General features: G+C 44.7%; 1 protein-coding gene across 2 annotated transcripts; it reads right to left on the bottom strand.

Annotated features, from left to right (window-relative positions):
• Positions 1 to 225: 225 nt before the first annotated feature.
• CASP6 (caspase 6) lies at positions 226 to 18172 on the bottom strand. 2 transcript variants are annotated; one of them, XM_065907500.1, is made up of 7 exons: positions 17911 to 18172; positions 7622 to 7664; positions 6957 to 7103; positions 6459 to 6535; positions 4247 to 4422; positions 1467 to 1626; positions 226 to 760 (listed from the first exon to the last, which is right to left on the bottom strand). In XM_065907500.1, exons 1-7 carry the CDS (start codon positions 17948 to 17950, stop codon positions 522 to 524), a joined length of 882 nt encoding a protein of 293 aa, XP_065763572.1. In that variant the 5' UTR covers positions 17951 to 18172; the 3' UTR covers positions 226 to 521. The 2 variants fall into 2 exon arrangements, with proteins under 2 accessions (XP_065763572.1, XP_065763571.1); XM_065907499.1 differs by lacking the exon at positions 17911 to 18172 and adding an exon at positions 17396 to 17494.
• Between the last annotated feature and the right edge of the window lie 3187 nt (positions 18173 to 21359).

Genomic DNA, 21359 nt, shown 5'->3' with positions numbered 1-21359 from the left:
GCTTATATTTCTTCTTCAAAATGTCATATAATAGTTCTTGAAGGCTTTTTTTAAAGAGTTAGTCTTATACAAAAAAGTGGTAATTCATAAGTAGATTAATTTTTATGACCAAGTAAATGATACAAGAATGTAAATTAGAAAAACTTAATTTAAAAATTTCAAATATTAAAGGAAAACAAGTTCTTAGATTTCAAAAGCCCCTAAAAACATTATAAAGTTTTATTAAAAAAAAAAAGTCACAAAATACAAGTTAAATCAGTCAGATATTGAGTAAACTTACAATTTAGTACAAAAGTCTAGTATTACAAATGCTTGTGGATTTTTATCTATAGGAATTCCCTGAGGATTTCATTTTTCCATATATCAAAACCCCTTCACCATGTCCAATATGAACTATTTTAAGTTATTAAAGCTTAAAACATTTAAAATTGCTGAACCATTTAAATTGCTTCAACCAAGTGATACTCCTTTATATGAAAAGAGAAAATCTATTTTGAATACATGAAACAAAATAGCACCTATCATTTAGATTTTGGAGAGAAGTGCAGCTTTTTAGTTAGCATTGAGGCAAAGCAGGGAACCTGCTTCTTTCCGATCGCACTTGGGTCTCTGCAGAAGTCCACTCGGCGCTGAGAAACCTTCCTGTTCACCAGGGTGAGGAGTTCTGTGAACTCCAAAGAGGAGCCGAATTTTCCCAGCATCTCACACAAATCTTGAATATACCATGAACCATTCACAGTTTCCCGATGAGAATAGTAACCTAAAAAAGACAGGAGAAGCCACTGACGTTTCCAGGTTACCTACTGTGACAGAAAATCACTTTTCAAGTCCGAGTTCTCAAAAATCATTGGGCAAGAGTAAGATGTGTCCATGATACAGTTTAAAATTTTTTCTCTGCTGACTATCCTCATGTGGAAAAAAAGATTAATTCCACACAGTTCTATAAAAATGGTGTTGATGCTATGTAATTTTCTCCACTTCCTAAAAATTCCCAAGCTAGTAGTAAACTAGGCAATGATTTTTGAGACCGGTGATTAGAAAAAAGAAAAACATAAGATTATTTACTACATTAGAGAACAACTGTCATCAAAATATTTTTCAGGGACTTCCCTGGTCATCCAGTGGTTTAGGTGCCACACTTAAAAATTTTTTTTTCAACGTTTTCTACAAGTGTTAACCATAAAAGCGGTATCACATCACTAACTGACAAATTCTGCTGCTAAGCTAGTCAATATAATTAGCCTTAGAGCTTTATTTAACATGTAATAGTTTTCAGGAAGGATTTTTCTATAAGGTACTTTATAGTTTTAAATATCACTCTGATCAAGATGTCCATTAAGCTTGTGAGCTTCGCAACCAGATCACAAGTCCCACTAGAAAGACCTCACCTAAATCAAGGCAAGATGAAACGTACAGAAACTTAGCCAAGAAAGCCAATTATACATTTGTATTAAACACCCACAGACCTTCTGCCACAGAGTAGCACATGAGGAAGTCGGCTCCAGCAGGAAGTGTGTAAACCGAGGCCGCGTCCACCTGGGTTAGGTTGGCATCCAGCCCGTGTGTCCCGTGATCAACTGCGTCCAGAGGGATGACCGGCACGTCATGCTGGCTGCCCCGACACGCCTACGGGACAGGGAGGAAAATCCCCTCCTTGAGTCACCTGTTCTTCCCCGTGCTTCACGTTCACAGTGAATGCTCCGTACGCCTTTACAGCAACATCAACAGGATCCACTTTCCAGGCATTTCAGAAACAATGCATTCGGGTTTACAGCAGGCCAAAGCTGACAGTGCTTTTTTTCCTACTTACGCTTTCTCATAGTTGATGGTTTAAAAAACTGGCATCCTCAACTAGACACCAAGTTATGTTGATCGAAAGGTATACTGTAGAGGGGAAAATACCTGTGCTTTTAAAAGTTTCTTATGCATTACGCACACCACAGCACCAAGAGCCACCCCTTCTTTTAGAAAACTAGAGTACGTCCCTAAGTGTGTCTATTTAATCAGGGAACATATTCCCAGATCGGGGTTTCCCTGCCAAGCTGCAAGGGTCAAAATGACACCACCCGGCCTGAGAGCCATACCACTGTGCCTCCTGCGCCTTCTGGTCCCTTTTAAAGCGAGGGCTCAGATTCTTACTAATTCTGACTCGTACAAAGGCTAACATTCAATGACTGTTACGGGCTTCTGTCCCCGCTCCATTTATTTATTTTCTGGCAGGGTCCTTCTCCCTGGGAATTTGGTCTTCTTTGAGTCAATAGGTCCCACCCCCATTTATATATTGAGGGCTTCAATATAAAACAAATAACCTCCAATATTTCAGATCTAACTGTATATGGTGACATGGTCTTTAAAGAGGTAATTAGGGTAAAATGAGGCCTATTGGTGGGCCCTAACCCACTATGACTGGTGTCCTTGTAATGTCAAAATCACAGATCATGATGAACAATATTTAAAGAGCGTGAAATATAAAATTACCCAAATGTGAAAGAGACACAAAGTAAGCAAATGCTGTTGAAAAAATCAACACAGGGTTGCCGCAAATGTTCGGTTTGTCTTAAAAAAGCGAAAGTGTGAAAATACGCCAAGCACAATAAATCGAGGTACGCCTGTACGCTTTTCTGGCACCCCTCGTAAACTTAGTTCAGTGTCTGACAAGACTCTGCTACAGTATTATATATGTGTCCATCCATTCCGAAATGGCTGAAGAATTATCAGCTTTAAAAGAAACATTCTGATGGATTTCAGAGCTACCAGATAAACAGAAGATTCCTGATACCCTATTTTACAGGGAGATTTTAATCTTATTTTGTATTATCAGGCTTATCGTCAGACCTTTTCTACGGTCTCCCTAAATGGAATGTAGAGCATGTGGAACTCAATGCCAGCACTTGTCAAATCACCTGCGGTAAGCCTTTACTGGCTGGGGCTGTGCCATTTCCCAGGCACTGTTCAGAGCGTTTTTCACCTTAGGCCAGGTCATCTTATCCTCCCAATCACCCTATGAGGCAGTGCTCCTGTGATGAAGAATCTGATGCACAGAGAAGTAAAATAACTTGGCAAAACGTTTTCCTTGATTTAGTTCCTGACAGTGCTGGCCACTCCCCCTTTTCCGTGAACAATCACCTATCATTCTTATGACTTTCTCCTACTCTTCCGAGCCCTCCTCCTCCTCACCTTCCCTCTGCCCATTCCTCACCGGCACCCCTCAGTTCTGCCCTACGCTTGTTTTTGGTGCTACCACGCAGCCTGTGGGGTCTTAGACCCCCAACCAGGGGCTGAAGCCGCAGGCCTGGCAGTCAGGGTGTGCTGTCAATGGACCACAAGAGAATTCCCTCTCCGCATGCATTTCTCAGGGTGTCCTTGACACGGAGAAGCTCACCTCCTCCCATGCCTCCCAGTACCATCTATCCGCTCATTACTGCCCATTCCCTAACCCAGGCCGCCGCTCTCAGTTACCATCCATCCCCTCGTTACTCCCAACTAACTTCTCTAGGCTAGGCCTCCTGTCTCAAGTTTCGACCTGTATTTCCAACATGTCTCACAGACGCCCCAGTGCCGCAGTCCAACAAGAAACCAGGGAGTCATCCTTGACTTCTTTTTTTTTTTTTTAAAGTAGCCCCCTAGTCCCTCTCTCAGGGAATGGCGGGGTGTGAGATGTGGCCGTGTACTTCGTGCAGCCCGGCAACATCAGGAATTCCCATTTTTTTCCAGAAATCCTTCCTGAGGTACCAAAGGGGATGTTATTCAGGTCCCTCCAAATATTTCTTTTTTTTTTTTTTTCAAATATTTTTATTCTTAGCCACATCTTGGCTTAAGGGAAAATGTGAAAGGACTAGAAGTCTAGCTGGGACTAGAAGTCTTCATGCCCACATTCTCCTCACCGGCTGGCACGTTCTCCAGCCCCAAAACTAAACCTGGTCTGAACAGGTGGTGCCCTCACCACACTGGTCCATCAGCAGACACTTTCTCCAGAGGCCCTCCCTACCTTAACACTGGGCTGGGCCATGGAGTCATTTCCAAGTAATATTTGTTATTTTGAGTCATTTGCAAGTAATAAAGATACTGAGCATCTTTATGTTAAGAAAGAACGACCACAAATAGCTCAAGCTGCAACTCTGGTTAGGATTCAAAAAGGGCCTTTTCTGATTACTGGAGACAGTTAACTTCCAAAATCAGCTTTAGTTCTTTTACATGTACAGAACCATGGCCTTTATGATTAAGACTATAACATAATCAGTCTTACCTGAATGATAAATATCTTGGGTTTTCCAACCAGGCTCTGACACTTGTCTCCTTTGAACAAGCCTGTTAACGTCTGAATTTCAATTTTGGCATCATACGCATAGATGTGGTTGCCTTCACCGTGACTCAGGAAGACACACAAAAAGCAATCTGCATCTACGTGGCTGGCAGTTGACGCTAAAAAGGACCCCAAAAGTTATTTAGAAATGAAAATAAGGTACTTCTTATCTACACATAAAATTTTAATTTACTAATACTAGAATAAAGTTTCACATAATTGAGGGGAAATTTTTTTATTATAAAATGTCTAATGAAACCACTTATTTAATTAAGCAATACTGTATCTGACTTTTAAACATCCAAATTATTACAGTTCAAAGTAATAGTTTGAACAGGTTTTTGTTAGCTTTTTTAAAACACAGAACAATGACATGGAAAACCTAAAGGGATTATTATGGGGAACCCCTAAAAAGTTTCTTTGAATCAGCAGAGACCTTCTTAGAGCAGACTGGAAACTGCCCCATACACTTCCCTAAGTGTCGCTGCACCGCTAAGGAAGGCAGCACCATCACTATTATGTCTGCAGCGCTTGGAGCTTCCCAGAGTGTTAAGACACGAGGCTGAGCAGCAAGCAAAGTAGGAAAGTTGGTGAGCAGCCAGTTATTATTTACAGCAGCAGAAATTATTTACAGATTAAAGAAGAACCCTGGTATAAGGGTCCTCAAAAAATTAAAAACAGAGCTACTACCATAGCCGACATTTCCACTTCTGGGTATTTATCCAAAGACAACAAAAACACTAGCTTGTAAAGATATATGAACCCTCGTATTCTCTGCAGCATTATTACAACAGCCAAGATACAGAAACAACCCACATGTCCACTAATGGATGAATGGATAGAGAAAGTGTGATCTGCACATATACAGTGGATTAGCATTCAGTCATTAAAAAAAGGAAAATTTGCAATTTGCAACAACACGGATGCACCCCAAGGGCATTATACTAAGAGACACAAGTCAGAGCAGGACATGATCACGTCACTGTATGTGGGAACTAAAAACCCAGAAAGCCAGCAAGCAGAACCAAGTTCAGAGGCGCAGAGAACAGACTGCTGGCAGCTGGGGCAGGGGAAGGAGAAGCGTGAGGCAAAATGGTGAAGGGGTCAAACGGTGTAAACTCGCAGTTACAAAATAAATGAGTCCTGAGGATGTTAATGTGCAGCATGATGACTACAGTTAGCAGTACTGTACTGCAAATTTGAAAGCTGCTAAGAGAATAAACCTTAAAAGTCACTAGAAAAGATTTGATAACTATGAACGGTGACGGTAACTAGACTGCTGGTGGCAATTGTTCCCCAGTGTACACAAATGCAACACACCAGGCTCCTCTGTATGTCAGTTACACCGCAATTTAAAAAAAAAGTTCTGAAGAAAGTTTAATGATGTAATTGTTGTAATAGTCCATTGACAAATTACTTAAGAACCCATGACACGTGGTGATTATTATACACATTAGGTTGTTAATTTACCTACTGCATGCTGCTGCTGCTGCTGCTAAGTCGCTTCAGTCATGTCTGACTCGGTGCGACCCCACAGACAGCAGCCCACCAGGCTCCCCCGTCCCTGGGATTCTCCAGGCAAGAACACTGAAGTGGGTTGCCATTTCCTTCTCCAATGCATGCATGCATGCCAAGTCGCTTCAGCCGTGTCCGACTCTGCGACCCTATGGACAGCAGCCCACCAGGCTCCTCTGTCCACGGGATTCTCTAGGCAAGAGTACTGGAGTGGGTTGCCATTTCCTTCTCCAAACTACTGCATAGTGATATAGAAATTAAGAGATAATGTATAAATCAGCAGTATTTTGAAGTCAGTAAAAAACTTGGGTATGGAAGGAGTCAGTTAAAAAACGACTGCCCAGAATCTGTAGTATTTGCATCTTAGGCTTTTAATTGCCAAATGAAAAGATCATTACATTCATTTCCAGAGTAACAGACTGTAGTGGTATATAAACTTGGTAGGCATAATACTTTGCAAAGGTCTCTAAATCTGCTGAGTAATGTATAATCAGAGAGGCACAAGCAAAACTTATAACCCATGCTAAATTAATTGATAAGCCTTTTTTACAACAGTTAATTATTTGGATCTGTCTTCATACAAGGATAATTAAAAACTACTCAGTCCCATCAAAGGAAGATGAATAGGAAAACTACTTACCCTCATGAATTTTGAGCAATAGTTCTTCTGCTCTAAGATCATCAAAACATTTTACTTCAAATCCTAGATCTGCAAACCTGGAGATTAAATTGGATACTAGCTTATGAGCTATTCAAAACTGTCATATACTCCGAATTATTTGAGGAATCTATACACATTTTTATGACATATAAATTGACTTTTCTTTAGGGAGAAAGAAAAATCAAATATGACAATGATGGTTTTCCTCAATTACCCATGGCAGGAAGGGATTTATTCATGATAACTGATTTAAGTTAGAATACTGCCATCTACTATGCAGATATATTTATAAGAATGCAAAGACTGCTGACATTTAATAGAACAGGATTAAGGGGAAAATTCAGGTAAGTTCTTAAGGGAGGCTGGACCCAAGTGAGGTTCATCCTCAAATACTCTTGCTCTATTACTTCTACGGTGCGGACAAGTAGTTATCACTTAAATATCTGACCATCTGGATGTTAAGTAAAACAATACTACCTGCGTCTAAGATTGTCTCTGTCGGCACTGGTGCCCCGCCTCTCTGGCAGAGTTAAGTGCCAGAAGAACCTCTCATGATTGAAGATTAATGCAATTCCTCTTCTCTTGTGGTCCATTTTGTACTTTTCAGCCGGATCAAACATTTCTCTGTTTAGAAAAAGTTTAAAAAAATCACATTAAGTAATAAGCTCCTCCAATCCCAAGGTCAACGCGCCCAATAGACAGAGGTCTGCTACTTCCTCCTGCACCAGGCCGACAGGCCACCGCTGTGCCCTGGGCAGGCCTCCCAGCCACACTGGTCAGGAGGGCCCTGAAACATCTCTATACCAACCGGTAAACGGCAGCCATCCTGAGCAAACCACTCCCACCCCCCAGTTCCTCTGCTTGGGTGTCTTTCCCCCAGGGCTCCAGGAACCGGGGACCAAAGACAGTGGCCTGGCCCAGGCCAAGGCCGTCCCAACTGTTCCATATCTTGAGCCTCAAGTCCCTTCAGAACCAGGGGCAGCAACCAACCCGCACACCTACAAGCCAGCCCTCCAGATGCTGAAACCTGGCATTCTCCGCTCTGCTTTTCAGTGCCTATGTCCCTTTCTTTCTTTGATTTCTGTAGGCTGACGATGACCACTAAAGGAAAAGACCTCTGTGAGTAAACAGAACATTATTACCTCCTAGGGAAGGCATCTATTTCGGTCATGTTTTGTTCTTCACCTATTAAAAGAAAGTAGGGTCTTGTTAACATACTTTTTGATTTATGGTCATAAAACACATTAGGAACTCCCAGCTGCCTTGATTCCTATCCACTAAGCTTCTTCTGTCTTGGTCGGTTTAACAGTCAAAGGATGTGAGAAGGGGTAAGGGAGAAGGAAGGGAAAGTGCTGTTAATAATAAAAGAACTGTACGTGCCACAACTAGAGGAGCCCGCACACCGCAACTACAGAAAGCCCACGCATTTCAAGGAAGACCCAGCGCAGCCAAAATAAATAAACGAACCGTAAACAGACAGCTCGATTTTCTCACCTCCAACTCTTACATGCAAAATAAAAAAAGATCATAAACAGAAGTGGAAAAACACTACTCAAATTCATTTGCTGCAACTATGCCAAAAGTAACAAACGTAGCTCTGTGATTGTGAAGCTCAAATGAAATATGAAATTGCTTTATTTTGCAGAAAATGTTTTTTGCAAATATTCTCTGAAACAGAGGAGGAGTGAAGTCAAGCAGGAGAACTGAACACAGTGTGGTTGACACTGGATTACCCTACTGCCTGGAAGCGGCAGACGTTTTGGTGGAGGAAGGGAAGGGCAAAGACTCAGATTCTGACCTCCTGCATGACACATGCATGCTTGTTACGATCCTATAATGGGGACCCTCTTCTCCCAACCCAAGATCAGACTTCCCCACCCACAAGACAACCTCTCACTGAATCCCTCTCCTCCCAGGAACAGTGCTGTGCATCAGAGCCTCTGCAGTGACAGAATTCCCTACCCCAGCTGTCTCTGGAGGCAGCCACTGGCCACATGTGCTTTTGAGCTCTTGAACTTTGGCTAGTGCAACTGAGGAACTCAAGTTTTAATTAACTTCAACTAATTTAAATTTATATAACATGTGTGGCCAGTGGCTTCTCTACTGGACAGCAGCAGTGAGTCTGACATCTTCTATCAGAAGAGTCCATGCTCGTGAGTCTGCTTTTACCTGATAAACAGCTTGAGAGGGGACAGAAGGTGACGACTACACAGATACTAATAATGGAGCAAGATGCCCCTTTCACTTGAGGTCTTTGAAGGAAGGAGGACAGACCCTAGGGGTAAACTCCTACCCATCATCTCCCTGCCAAGAGGGTGGTGTTCCCCTCACTCCTTGGAGTCTCTCCCTCACGCCTGATGGTTCTAACCTCACGTCTCCTCACTGACAAAAGTCCACCTAGGGAGAGAGGATGAGGAGAGGGAGAATTCAACTCCAGGGCCCTTTACCAGTCACTCTCAGCCTGCTCCTCCTGGACTGCATCCAGCATTCAAACCAGCCGAGACCCCAGAGAGGCATCACCCTTGTTCCAATGGGCCCCAATCACTTTTCCTTAACCTTCTGCATCAATCCCTGGCCTGGGTGATAAAATGCAGATTCCTGGTACGTAACCCAGATTTACAGAATTAGAATCCTGGGAGATGTGACAAGGTGATTTTTACTCACACCAAAGATTAGAAGTCAGAAGCTGCCTCTCTAATGCATCCTCCCCACTCCCGAGGCTTCCATGCTACCCTCATCCTGCTCTGAGGCGGATCCTGCATATTGTACTGCGGACCCTTCCTACCAAGCTCTCCTCTATCCGGGGACGCCCCTACCATGCAGCTGCTTACTGGGGGGATCTCCGATTTCACACAGTGCTCTACCGAGACACGACCTACTCCACGTCATGTTCTAGAAGGGGTCCTGCCCACCCCACACTGCTCTACAAAGGGTACGTGGCACCTCGTACCCCGTCCCACCAGGAGACTTCTACTCCACACACCGACCCTGGGGACTATTAATACCTCCTGCTGGACACACCACCAGAGTCATTCCACACGCTTTTCTCTACAACGCTTCCTACCCCTGCGCTTGATGCTGGGGAGACTTCCGACCACACACAGCTCTCTGCAGGGACACCTCCTCCTCCAGAACTCCTATCCAGAATACTTCCTAGGTCACACGCTGGTCTACTGTGAAACCTCCTCCTCCACACAAGGCTGAACAGCCGACGCTTCCTGATCAGACGCACTCCACTCGGGATGCTGCCCCAGTGAACACACAGCTCTGGGGGGCTTCCGATTCCACCCTCTGCTGGGCCCAGGACGCCTCCTCCGACACAGCCTGTTCTACCAGGATTACTTCCCACACCACACGCTGTTCCCCCGGGACACTCACAATCTGCTGTACCCGAATACCTCCTAGTCCAGACGACGATGAGCTGGGCCGCTTCCCAGCTCGCACACCGCGGGAGGGAACGCAGCCAGCGCCACACCCTGCTCTCCTCGGGAACTCTGCATCCACACACGGTCTACTCTGGGGACCTCATCCTCCACACGCTGACCCACCAAGGTCACCGGTACCACCTCTACCCTGCTGCACCCGGGACACCCTACTCCACACACTACTTGGCCAGGTTACTTCCCATCACACTGCTGCGGGCTGGATACAACCTCTCTTCCCTACAAAGATTCTGCCCGGAGTTCTCCCCGCTCCACACACTGCTCTGTGGACGGATATTTCCCTCTCTGCACACTCTGCACCAGTGACTTCCTCCTCCACGCAGTGCTCCCCCGAGGAGACACCCTCCCTCCTTATGCCACACGCTGCCAGAAACGCCCTGCTCCACACACCGCTACAAGCGGCGTCTCCTGCTCCACGCTCTGCTCCATGCCTGGGCCCTTCCCGCTCCACTGTTCTCCGCGGTTACCTACTCCACACACAGCTCTACGTGACGTACTTCTTACCACTGCGGTGCTCCAGCCAGGGTCGTTCCTTCACTGTTCCTCAGGCCTCTTTACCTGGAGATCTCCTCCTAAACAGTGCTATACAAGGGACGCTTCCCTACTGCACTCACCGAGGATACTCCCTACCCCAGACACTTCCACTGAATATACATCCTCCTCTTCCCACACCACACACTGCTACACACAGAATACATCCTGCTCCACACACTGCTGTACCAGGGAGAATTTCCTGCTCCACACTGCTCCACGGGGACAAGACTCCCCTCTGCTCAGGGATGCTGCCCTTCTGGACACGCAACTCTTCAAGGCTGACTTCCCACTCTGCATACTGAGCTACCCCAAACCCCTCCGAGCCCATGAACTCCTCCACCCAGCATACTTCCTACAACACAGTGATGCAGTAGGATACTTTCTCATCCACACACTGCTCCCCTGGGACACTGCCCACTCCACACAGTGCTCTGCTGGGGCTACTTCCTAGCCACACACTGTTCTAACTGGGACTCCTCCTAGCCAACAGATCGCCCTCCCAGAAGACCTCTTATTCCACACATTGTCTAGTGGGGTTCCTTCCTGCTCCCCACACTGCTCTACTAAGAAATGTGCAGCATTTCCTCTCCTTCCATTTTCAAAAGCATTCCATGATCTACCTTTTTTTTCCTACCTCCTTTTAATACCCTTACCTCCTTATCATTAAAACAATTACATAATAAAGAAACAGAATCACTCAAACTAAACACATTAAATCTATATCTAAAATTCAATCTCACCTCAAGAAACAAGAAAAATCTCAAACTGACCTCACACGAAAAGCAACTAGAGAAAGAACATCAACAACAACAACAAAAACACCAAAGTTTAGTAGAAGGAATGAATCATAAAGATGAGAGCAGAAATAAATGAAACAGAAATGAAGAAAACAATAGCAAAAATCAATAAAACTAAAAGTTGGTTCTTTGAGAAGATAAAATTGATAAGTCTTTAGCCAGAATCATTAAGAAAAAAAGGGAGAAGATTCAAATCAACAAATTCAGAAATGAAAAAGGAGAAATGAACAACTAATACTGCAGAAATACAAAGCATCACAAGAGACTATTATAAGCAACTATATGATAATAAAATAGACGACCTGGAAGAAATGGACAAATTCTTCGAAAGGTACAACTTTTCAAGACTGGACTGAGAAGAATTAGAAAATATAAACAGACCAATCACAAGTAAGGAAATTGAAATTGTAATTAAAAATCTTTCAACAAACAAAAGGCTGGGACCAGATGGCTTCACAGGCAAATTCTGTCAAACATTTAGAGAAGAGATGACACCTGTCCTTCTCAAACTTTTCCCAAAAATTGTAGAGGAAGGAGCACTCCCAAACTCATTCTACAAGGCCACCATCACCCTGATACCAAAACCAGACAAATAAATAACCAGAAAAAATTACAGAACAATACCACTGATGAACAAAGACACAAAATCCTCAACAAAATCCTCGCAAACAGAATGCAGCAACACATTCAAAGACTCATACACCGTGATCAAGTGGGATTTATCCCAGGGGTGTAAGGATTCTTCAATATACTCAAATCAATGTGATACACTGTATTAAATTAAATAAAAACCATATGATCATCTCAATAGATGCATAAAAAGTTTTGACAAAATTTAACAGCCATGTATGATAAAAACTCTCCAGAAAGTGGGCATAGAGGGGATCTACCTCAATATAATAATGGTCATATACAATAGTCCCACAGCAAACATCATTCTTAATGGTGAAAAACTGAAAGCATTTCCTCTAAGATCAGTAATGAGACAAGGATGTTCACTCTCACTATTATTATCTAGCATGGCTTTGGAAGTTGGTGGCTTAGACAGTAAAGAATCTGCCTGCAATGCAGGAGACCCAAATTCAATCCCTGGGTTGGGAAGATTCCCCTGGAGAAGGGAAAAAAATAAACAAATGGGACCTAATTAAACTCGAAAGCTTTTGCACAGCAAAGGAAACCATAAACAAGATGAAGAGACAACTCTCAGAATGGGAGAAAATAATTGCAAACGAAGCAACAGATAAAGGCTTCATCTCCAAAATATACAAACAATTCATGCAGCTCAATATAAAAAACAAAAAAACAGGGACTTTGCCAGTGGTCCAGTGGCTAAGACTCCAAGCTCCCAATGCAGGAGGCCAGGGTCCAATCCCTGGTCAGGGAACTAGATCCCACAAGCCACAACTAAGAGTTTGATTGCACAACTAAAGATCCTACATGCTGCAACAAAGATCGAAGATCCCGTGTGCTACAACTAAGACCCAGCCCAACCAAACAAATAAGTAAATGTTAAAAAATATAAACAACCCAATTAAAAAATGGGAGGAAGACTTAAATAGACACTTCTCCAAAGAAGACATACAGATGGCCAACAAACCCATGAAAAGATGCTCAACATTGCTAATTATTATAGAAAGGCAAATTAAAACTACAATGAGGTATCACCACATACCAGTCAGAATGGACATCATCAAAAAATCTACAAACAATAAATGCTGGAGAGGATGTGGAGAAAAGGGAACCCTCAAAAAAAAAAAAAGAAAAAGAAAAGGGAACCCTCTTGCACTGTTGGGAATGTAAACTGCTGTGGCCATTATGGAGAACAGTATGGAGATTCCTTTAAAAAAGTAGGAATAAAATTACCACATGACCCAGCACTCTCCCAGCACTACTGGGCATATACCCTGAGGAAACCAGAACTGAAAAAGACACATGTACCCCAATGTTCATGGCAGGGCTATTTACAAAAGACAGGGCGTGGAAGCAACCGAAGTGTCACCAACAGATGAATGGACAAAGACGATGTGGCACAAATACACAATGGAGTATTACTCAGACATAAAGAGGAACAAAATTAGGCCATGTGTAGAGATCTGGATGCTCCCATAGTCTTTCCTACAGAGTCAAGTAAATCAGAAAGAGAAAAACAAATATCGTACATTAAGGCAGGTATGTGGAAATCTAAAAAAATGGCAAATGAACCTAGTTCCAGGAGAGGAAAAGAGAGGCAGCTGTAGAGAATGGACACGTGGACAGAGTGGGAGAAGGCGAGGGTGGGATGAACTGGAAAATTATGATTGACATATATACACTATGATATGTAAAATAGATAGTGTAGTGGGAACCTGCCACTATAGCAAAAAGAACTCAGCTCATTGCTGTGTAATGAATGACCTAGATGGATGGCATAGAGCAGGTGGGCGGTGGGAAGGAGGCCCATGAGGGAGGGTCTACATGTACACATATAGCTGATTCACATCTTTGAACAGCAGAAACTAACACACATTGTAAAGGAATTACACTCCAATAAAAAAAAGCATCTTTATCTGAAAGCCAATCACTTCTTTCACCCTCCAAGAACCTGCACGGGCACTGAGTCTCCTCTGAGAACCCCAGAGGAGCTGAGACCCAGCAGCTCACCTCCCCCAGCTTTTGCACCTTGTCGGTAGCGAGCCTAAGGCAGCCTGAAGTGTCCCTGCCAGCCGGCTGGTCACCAAACTAACTCAGGTCCCTGAGAGTGAAAGCACTGGAGATGTACACTCTATTGGGTCCCTAAGGTTTCCTTTTCACAGTCTGAGGAAGGAGCCTCACAGCTCTCCTGGGCTGATGTAATTTACACGGCGCATTTGAGTCATCTCAAATATTGCTGTCAGCAATATTTAGGGAAGACAGCTAGTATTAAGTAGTTCAAGATTAACTTGTTTAAAATGACATTCAGTTTCAAAGTTAACAGGACCATCTTAATGAGGCGTGGTTTTTTTTTTTTTTTTTTTGAAGTTTTTTTTTTTGTTGTTGTCACCGTTAACACAATAGACATAGAAACTGGGCTCTGAAAACTTAATTCGGAACCTCACAGGCTCTAACCTTCACGCTTCTATAAACAGGCGCCCTGTATCCTACAATATCAACACTGATCTGGTCCAGCTGCCAGTCTGTTCTAGCAGTTTGCTGAATCGGAACAGAAAGTTAGGGAGACAGAGATTAGAACAGAAGTTCCAAAACTTCCTCGGAGCTGATCAATTTTATCCAGCTTCAGAGAACATACATTATTGAGGGAGGAGACAGTTGGACTCTAGAAAAGAATTTACAACTGGCCCCTTGACACGGGGCGGGGGAGGAAAAGATAGGCTCCAGGCCAGACACTCCCAGCCCTCTGCTTACATATCCTGAGGCAAGAGACAGATGGGCTTTGGGCTAGGTATTTATGACCAGCCTGCTGTCTACATTTCAAGATCGGCTCTTGGATATAAAAACAACAGGAATACAGTGGATAACCAGACCTCATGGTACTTTATGGCAGGAACAGAGAGTGGCTAAACTCTGTTAGAAGATCAAGAGGTCAGATATTTCCCATTCTTAGGGCAAAGGAGACACTGCTGCTGCTAAGTCGCTTCAGTCATGGCCAACTCTGTGCGACCCCATAGACGGCAGCCCACAGGCTCCCCCGTCCCTGGGATTCTCCAGGCAAGAACACTGGAGTGGGTTGCCATTTCCTTCTCCAATGCATGAAAGTGAAAAACGAAAGTCGTTCGGTCGTGTCCGACTCTTAGCGACCCCATAGACGGCAGCCCACCAGGCTCCCCCGTCCCTGGGATTCTCCAGGCAAGAACACTGGAGTGGGTTGCCATTTCCTTCTCCAATGCGTGAAAGTGAAAAGTGAAAGTGAAGTCGATCAGTTGTGTCCGACTCTCAGCAACCCCATAGACCCCAGCCTACCAGGCTCCTCTGTCCATGGGATTCTCCAGGCAGCAATACTGGAGTGGGTTGCCACGCCCTTGTCCAGGGGATCTTCCCGACCCAGGGATCAAACCCTCATTGCAGGCTGCTTCTTTACCGTCTTAGCCACCAGCACTGTCCTAATAAATGACTTAACCATCTCGCAAAGTCGGGCATGACTGAGAGACTGAACGAATTTTTTACTGTCTTTTTACTGTGTCCTCATCAGAGAGGACACGCCCACACCCTTTCTCTGCAGTGTGCATCTCTGGCTTGTTTCTTCTTAACAGTCTCTCTGTGTTCGCTCCCACATGTCGTTGTGTTATGTCTCTAATAATAAACTTTGTACCTGCATTTACAGTTTTTGCCTCCATGAAAAATGCATTTTTCACTAGGGGCAAGAGTCAGGGAAAAACAGATTTGAGCCTCTAGCCCTTACTGGTCTGGAAGCTAGGATTCCTGGTTTTCATCAAGGCTACCCAGATTCAATTCCTGGGCAGGGAATTACAATCCCACTTCAGGCCACAGCTCACTGCTGCCTCTCCGAGATCATTATGATTCTGTCACAGTCATTTTAAACTGTATGTGCGCAACAGACCAGCTTTCAGGAAGGGTGCATAGTATCATTATACTGCATAATGTGAAGAGCCAGCTCACTGGAAAAGACCCTGATGCTGGGAAAGACTGAGGGCAGGAGGAGAAGGAGAAGACAGACGGTGAGACGGTTGGATGGCATCACTGACTCAATGGACATGAGTTTCAGCAAGCTCCAGGAGATGGTGAAGGACAGGGAAGCCTGGGATGCTGCAGTCCATGGGGTAGCAAAGAGTCAGACACAACTTAGTGACTGAATGGCATACTGCATGAATACAAATAAACTGGTTTTGTTGACGTGGAGAAAATAAATCTTAGTGAGGGAGATACTCTATATACGATTTATAAATTCCTTTTCATCTGCAATTATCCTCAGAAATGAGGCAACCAGACTCTTGACCTCTCCTTCCTTCTCCTTGTCTCTGATTTTATGCAATTTTCCTCTCCATCATAATGTAACCATTTCTTTGCTCAAACCAGATTTTACAAAACCAATCAATCATTCTTTTTCCTCCACACCTTAACCTGAGAACGCCTCCAGTTACCATTTCTTGATGACTTGGCACATGAGATAATTTTATCTCACTCTGCTCCACAGGCCCCTTGAGACAGAGAAAGTGCAAGGGGCTTATCTAAGGTCAGTGCCTTGGAGTTGGTACCAAAAGGCCCGGTTCTGCCTGCAGATTGCAAAGTCCGTGCACTCCCTGTTAACACGGTAAAACCACTCCCACCAGGGAGAGACCAGAAACCTTTCTAAACCAAGTGCTCACTTCTCCAGACTTCTTCAGTATCTAATGTCGTCATCTTCATTCACTGCAGTATCTGTGACAATCTACCCATATTCCTTAACAAGGACTGGTTTAATAATCCTACCTTCAGTGTAGGCCTTCATGTCAGGCCTGGAATACATAGGAAAAGGAGCAATGTGGACAAAGAAAGGGGAGCAAGTCGGGAGAGGAAGGAAACCATTACAGGAATGGCAGGGGATGTGCAGTGACTAGCACTGCCTCAAGCATCCAGCCCTCCTTCCCGAACCCCTCCCCCGGGGTTCCAAAAGGGAAATGATTGCAGGACCTCGTCAGGGTAACCCCACTTCCTGAACAACCGTGGTGACTTTTACAACGTGCCTCTGCGGCAAGGCTTGTTTTACGTAGCAGAGAACAAAAAGCTCTGGAATAAAGGCACTCTGTGCATTGACCGCCGGCGAGTCAAACCACTCTCCACCTTCCTCCCCCCCGCCCCGCCCTTTTTAAAACTATGGCCAGGCTCAGAGTTTCTAAACCTTATCAATAATGTAATTATAAGTGACAGGGAAGAACATCCTAAAGCATGCGTTTAGAAGCTGATTATTTTGTAGAGAAAAGTTGTTTGTTGTTTTAGTCGCTGTGTCCGACTTTTTCAGACCCCATGGACCTTAGCCGGCCAGGCTCCTCTGTCCGTGGGATTCTCCAGGCGAGAATAGTGGGCTGGGTCGCCATGCCCTCCTCCAGGGGATCTGCCCGACCCAGGGAGCCGAACTCAGGTCTCCTGCTTTAGCAGGAGGATTCTTTACCATCTGAGCCATCAGGGAACCCCTCAGAGAAAAGTTACCGTGGCCTAACGTTAAACTCACAAATAACTGCAGGTTTCCCAGATGCAGGAGAACCATGGGGGGCTGTGCAGCCGCCAAGGCCTGACTTTCATCTCCAGTTTCCGTGCTGGCAAGCCCGGGGCTTCTCTCTGCCCGGCCGCCCCCGCGGGCTGCTCACCCTCCACTGTTACTACAAGCAAACACTTATTTTTACGTAGAAGGGAAAAAAATAAGGCCCAACAAGACCCGAAAGTTAACTTTTCTTATGACCAGGCGCAGTTAAAGTTCAAATTGCCACGACAGCTAGGAAGAGATCAGTGCCCGGAGGACAAAAGCGGCCGGGGCACTCCCCAGCGCCCAGCGCCGCCACCAGAGAGCGCAAGGAGGCGGCGGCGAGGTCCCGGAGTTGTTTTTCCTGAGCCCAGAAGCTCCGCGGCGCCCACCCGACCTGAGCGCTTCCCTCCAAGACCCTCAACTTCTCCCGGCCGCCGAGCAAAGCCGGGGCAACCCGCGTCCCCACTCGCGCCCGCGCGCCCCGCTCGGCACCCGCCACCTACCCGCACCGCGAGCCGGGCGGAGCGCAGGCTCGGAGCTCATCGCAGCGGGGAGCGTGGCACCGACGCCCGGGCGGCCTCCGCTTCCTGAAGCCGGGCCGCTGCCCCCGCCCCTTCCTCCGCCCCCGCCGCCCCGGGTCCCGCCCTTCCCGCGGTGGAGGCGGGCTCGGGGGGTCGGGGGGTGCCCTTGGCTTCGCTCGGGGTTCGCCGCGGCCGGAGCGCCCGGGCACGGCGGAGGACGCGGTCTCGCCCGCCTGGCGCCTGGGGAGCCGAAGCCGGGCTTCGTAAGATGTCAGCAGCGATTCCGAAGACAAGCCGCGGTCCTGGGGTTGGGAGGCTGCAGGCAACTACAGACCGCCTGCGGCGAGCCCCGGATCGCTCGAGCTCCGCCCCGTCTCTGCTCCTCGCGCATCTCAAAGGTGTGCGCTGCCGCGTTTCCCCCTTTTCCCAGCGCCGGTGACTTGTTCGGAGGGCTTTAAAACGCTCTTTGTATAGCGGATCCGGGACTAAGTAAACTGGAGGCAACTCCAGAATTTCCAAGCCTGACTTTCATATGTAGTGTTAATTCTGGAAAGGAATCATGCAGAAATTCGGAGACCCGATTTTGGGCTCTGTAGATTGACTTTTACTGAGCATGTTTGCTGCAGTTAATTGAACTCCTCTTCGGGTGGCTGGTTATTGTGTAAACTTGCCTCAACGAGTAACTCCTGACATTGGAAGAAAACGTGGCTTCATCTTTTCCAACTTCTCGTGGTCTCGTCATTTAAAAAGTAACCAATAGCAGACGGGGGAAAATGTGTTAAGACACGACTTCCAATATATTAGCCTAAGAGATAAGATTTCTATAAATGGGATTTCCCAGGTGGCGCTCTGTCGGTAAAGAATCTGCCTGCAATGCAGGAGACCTGGGTTCGATCCCTGGGTCGGGAAGATCCCTTGGAGAAGGGAATAGCAACCCACTTTAGTATTCTTGCCTGGAAAATTCCATGGACAGGGGAGCTTGGCAGTCCTTGAGCTCGCAAGAGTCCGACACGACTTGGTGACTAAACCAACACCACAGGAGGCGCTAGTGGTAAATAACTGGCCTGCCAATGCTGGAGATGCCAGAGACAAGGTTCAATCCCTGGGTCAGGAAGATCCCCTGGAGGTCAGGCAACCCACTCCAGTATTCCTGCCTGGAGAATCCCATGGCCAGAGGAGCCTGGCGGGCTACGGTCCATAGGGTCCCCAAAAGTCAAACATGACTGAAGCAACTTAGCATTCATGCTTCTATAAATATAACTTTTTTATATGAGAGAGAAAAATAAAATCTAACTTCCTACATGTGCTGTGGTTCAAAAAAGCACACAGAATATGAAATCGAAGGATTTTACTCACCCTATGCCATTTACTGTTCGTTTTATTGTAGGCATAAAATATTTCTGAAATCACTTTGTTCCTAGTGCAGTGAAGACATGGAATATCAGTATCTCATAAACTGGTTGAGACAATTGAGTTAAATTACTGTATTCAGAACAGTGCCTGGTTTGTGAAAAGCTCAGTAAATTTTTATTGCCACCATCTTAAGCATATTGAAAGCAGACTTGGCCTTCTTTTGGTTTGACCATTACCAGGAAGTTGCGGAGGGTATAGGAGGTACTCAATAAATATTTACCCACTGAATGATATTCATAATTTCAGCATTTGTGCTCTGGACCTTACCCAGTTTGAATGAGTTATCTGACCACCAGAACTTCCTGTTCTTCTGCCTACTTTTCATGGTCTCCTCTACTTGAGCCCTAAAAATACTCCTTATACTGAAGTGGAACTCCAATTGGCTAACCTTCCATTTACCTGAAAGGAACAGATGAAAGGAATTAAATTCCACCCCCCCCCAGATGTTTGTTATCTCAGAATACTGTATTGCCTTTACAGCATATGGGGTGATATATTTTAAAGATTTGTTTACCTTAGGAAATGTAAGTATAAAGTATTAGGATAGCCATTTCAAAATTACAAGTGCTAAATTTTAGCCTTTTAAAGCAATAGCTATCCCCTCACCTTGCCCCCATGAAAAAGGGTGTCTGTGATTGGGGAATAGGCTGCCAAGGTTCTAATCCTTGCTCTATCATTTATTGACTGTGAGGCTTTGGACAATTAAGGCAGTTTAACCACTCCCAGCTTCAGATTCTTCTCTTTAAAATGGGGACCAAATTAATTCAATAGTTGAGATAGAAACTGCCAAACTCCTAGAATAGAACCCAGCTCATAGTAAGCTTTCAGTGTTATTTTTAGCTACTGAAGATTATCTAGACAGTTCTCAAACTGTGGCCTCTGAACCAGCAGATGATGTGAATCCACATCATCTGGGAACATACTAGAAATGCAAACTCTTGGGACCTACACAGTTAGACATAATGGATGAGAAACTGCAGGTGGGGTCCAGGAGTATAATTTAACAAGCCCTCCAGTGACTCTCTGCAGCATGCTCTCATTTGAGACAGACGGATTAGAATTCTACTGAGCAATCTCCTCCTTCTCAAAGAAGGAAAAAAAAGAACTCATAGCAAATCCATATTTTAAAATAATTAAGATATACTAAAGACCCAAAGTTACCTGACTGCATGGCTTGATTCTTGCCATTATAAATAGTCACTTTTATGGAATTACTGAAACTGAAGCTCTTAGTCAACTGTAACCTATCCAAGGAATGAAATATATCAGCTAAAGTTAAATTCAGAGATAATTCTAAAACTTAAAATGTGACCTTTCTTTTTTCAGTGTTTACCCCCCACTAAACCTTGTTTTTTTCCTATACAAATCATAGAAATAAAGAATTTTTATAATTCTGATACCTATAATTGAGAGCCAGCAAAGACAAACACTGTTAAGTAGTCAGCAAGGAGACTGAAGGATGTTTTGGAAACCAAATTAAGCCTGAGACCAAACCAAAGCATACCATCACTGCAGCCTGAATGCAAAGATGACACTGTCGGCCTAGTTTTAGTTATTTTGATTGGTAACTATTCATTTAGTTCTTTTTCATATACTGGTTGAGCCAATTCTCTGAGGAAAAACGGCAAACTAAGAAGGCTATTTCAAACATTACAGTCAGGCGTTCTACAAGACTTGAATACATTGTGGGTAGTGTCTGTGAGCTGTGACCAATGCAACGTTATCTATGTGGAAGGATCCTTAGCTAATTGTTTTCATTCTACTCCCCAAAGTTAATAAAGCCAGTCTACTAAAAAGAGTTGTTTTTACAGAAACACTCCATTATCTTCACTTTATTAGATGTTATTCCTGTTTTGTACATAAAATAATGACCATTTTGACCTGAAAATCTTGAGCTTCTATCCATACTGACAGAAATAGCACTTTTTCACTTTAGGGAGAAGTAGTTATAAGCTAACAAAGCAATTTTTAATTGCTAGTCTAGTCTACTAGTCTAGACTATTCTGGGGGGTCACTGA

Source organism: Muntiacus reevesi, chromosome 16, assembly GCF_963930625.1.
Source record: "Muntiacus reevesi chromosome 16, mMunRee1.1, whole genome shotgun sequence".
NCBI lineage: Eukaryota > Metazoa > Chordata > Mammalia > Artiodactyla > Cervidae > Muntiacus > Muntiacus reevesi.
Note: the sequence above shows the minus strand (reverse complement) of the source record. Positions and strands in the feature narration are given on the sequence as shown.

Bases quoted from the DNA above. Each gene is read 5' to 3' on its own strand.
- CASP6 (XM_065907500.1), bottom strand. From the start codon at position 17,950: ATGAGCTCCGAGCCTGCGCTCCGCCCGGCTCGCGGTGCGG. The intron at 4,423-6,458 runs GTAAGTAGTTTT...GGTCCTTTTTAG, and splicing joins ATTGCTCAAAATTCATGAGG to CGTCAACTGCCAGCCACGTA. The intron at 1,627-4,246 runs GTAAGACTGATT...CCTGTCCCGTAG, and splicing joins CCAAGATATTTATCATTCAG to GCGTGTCGGGGCAGCCAGCA.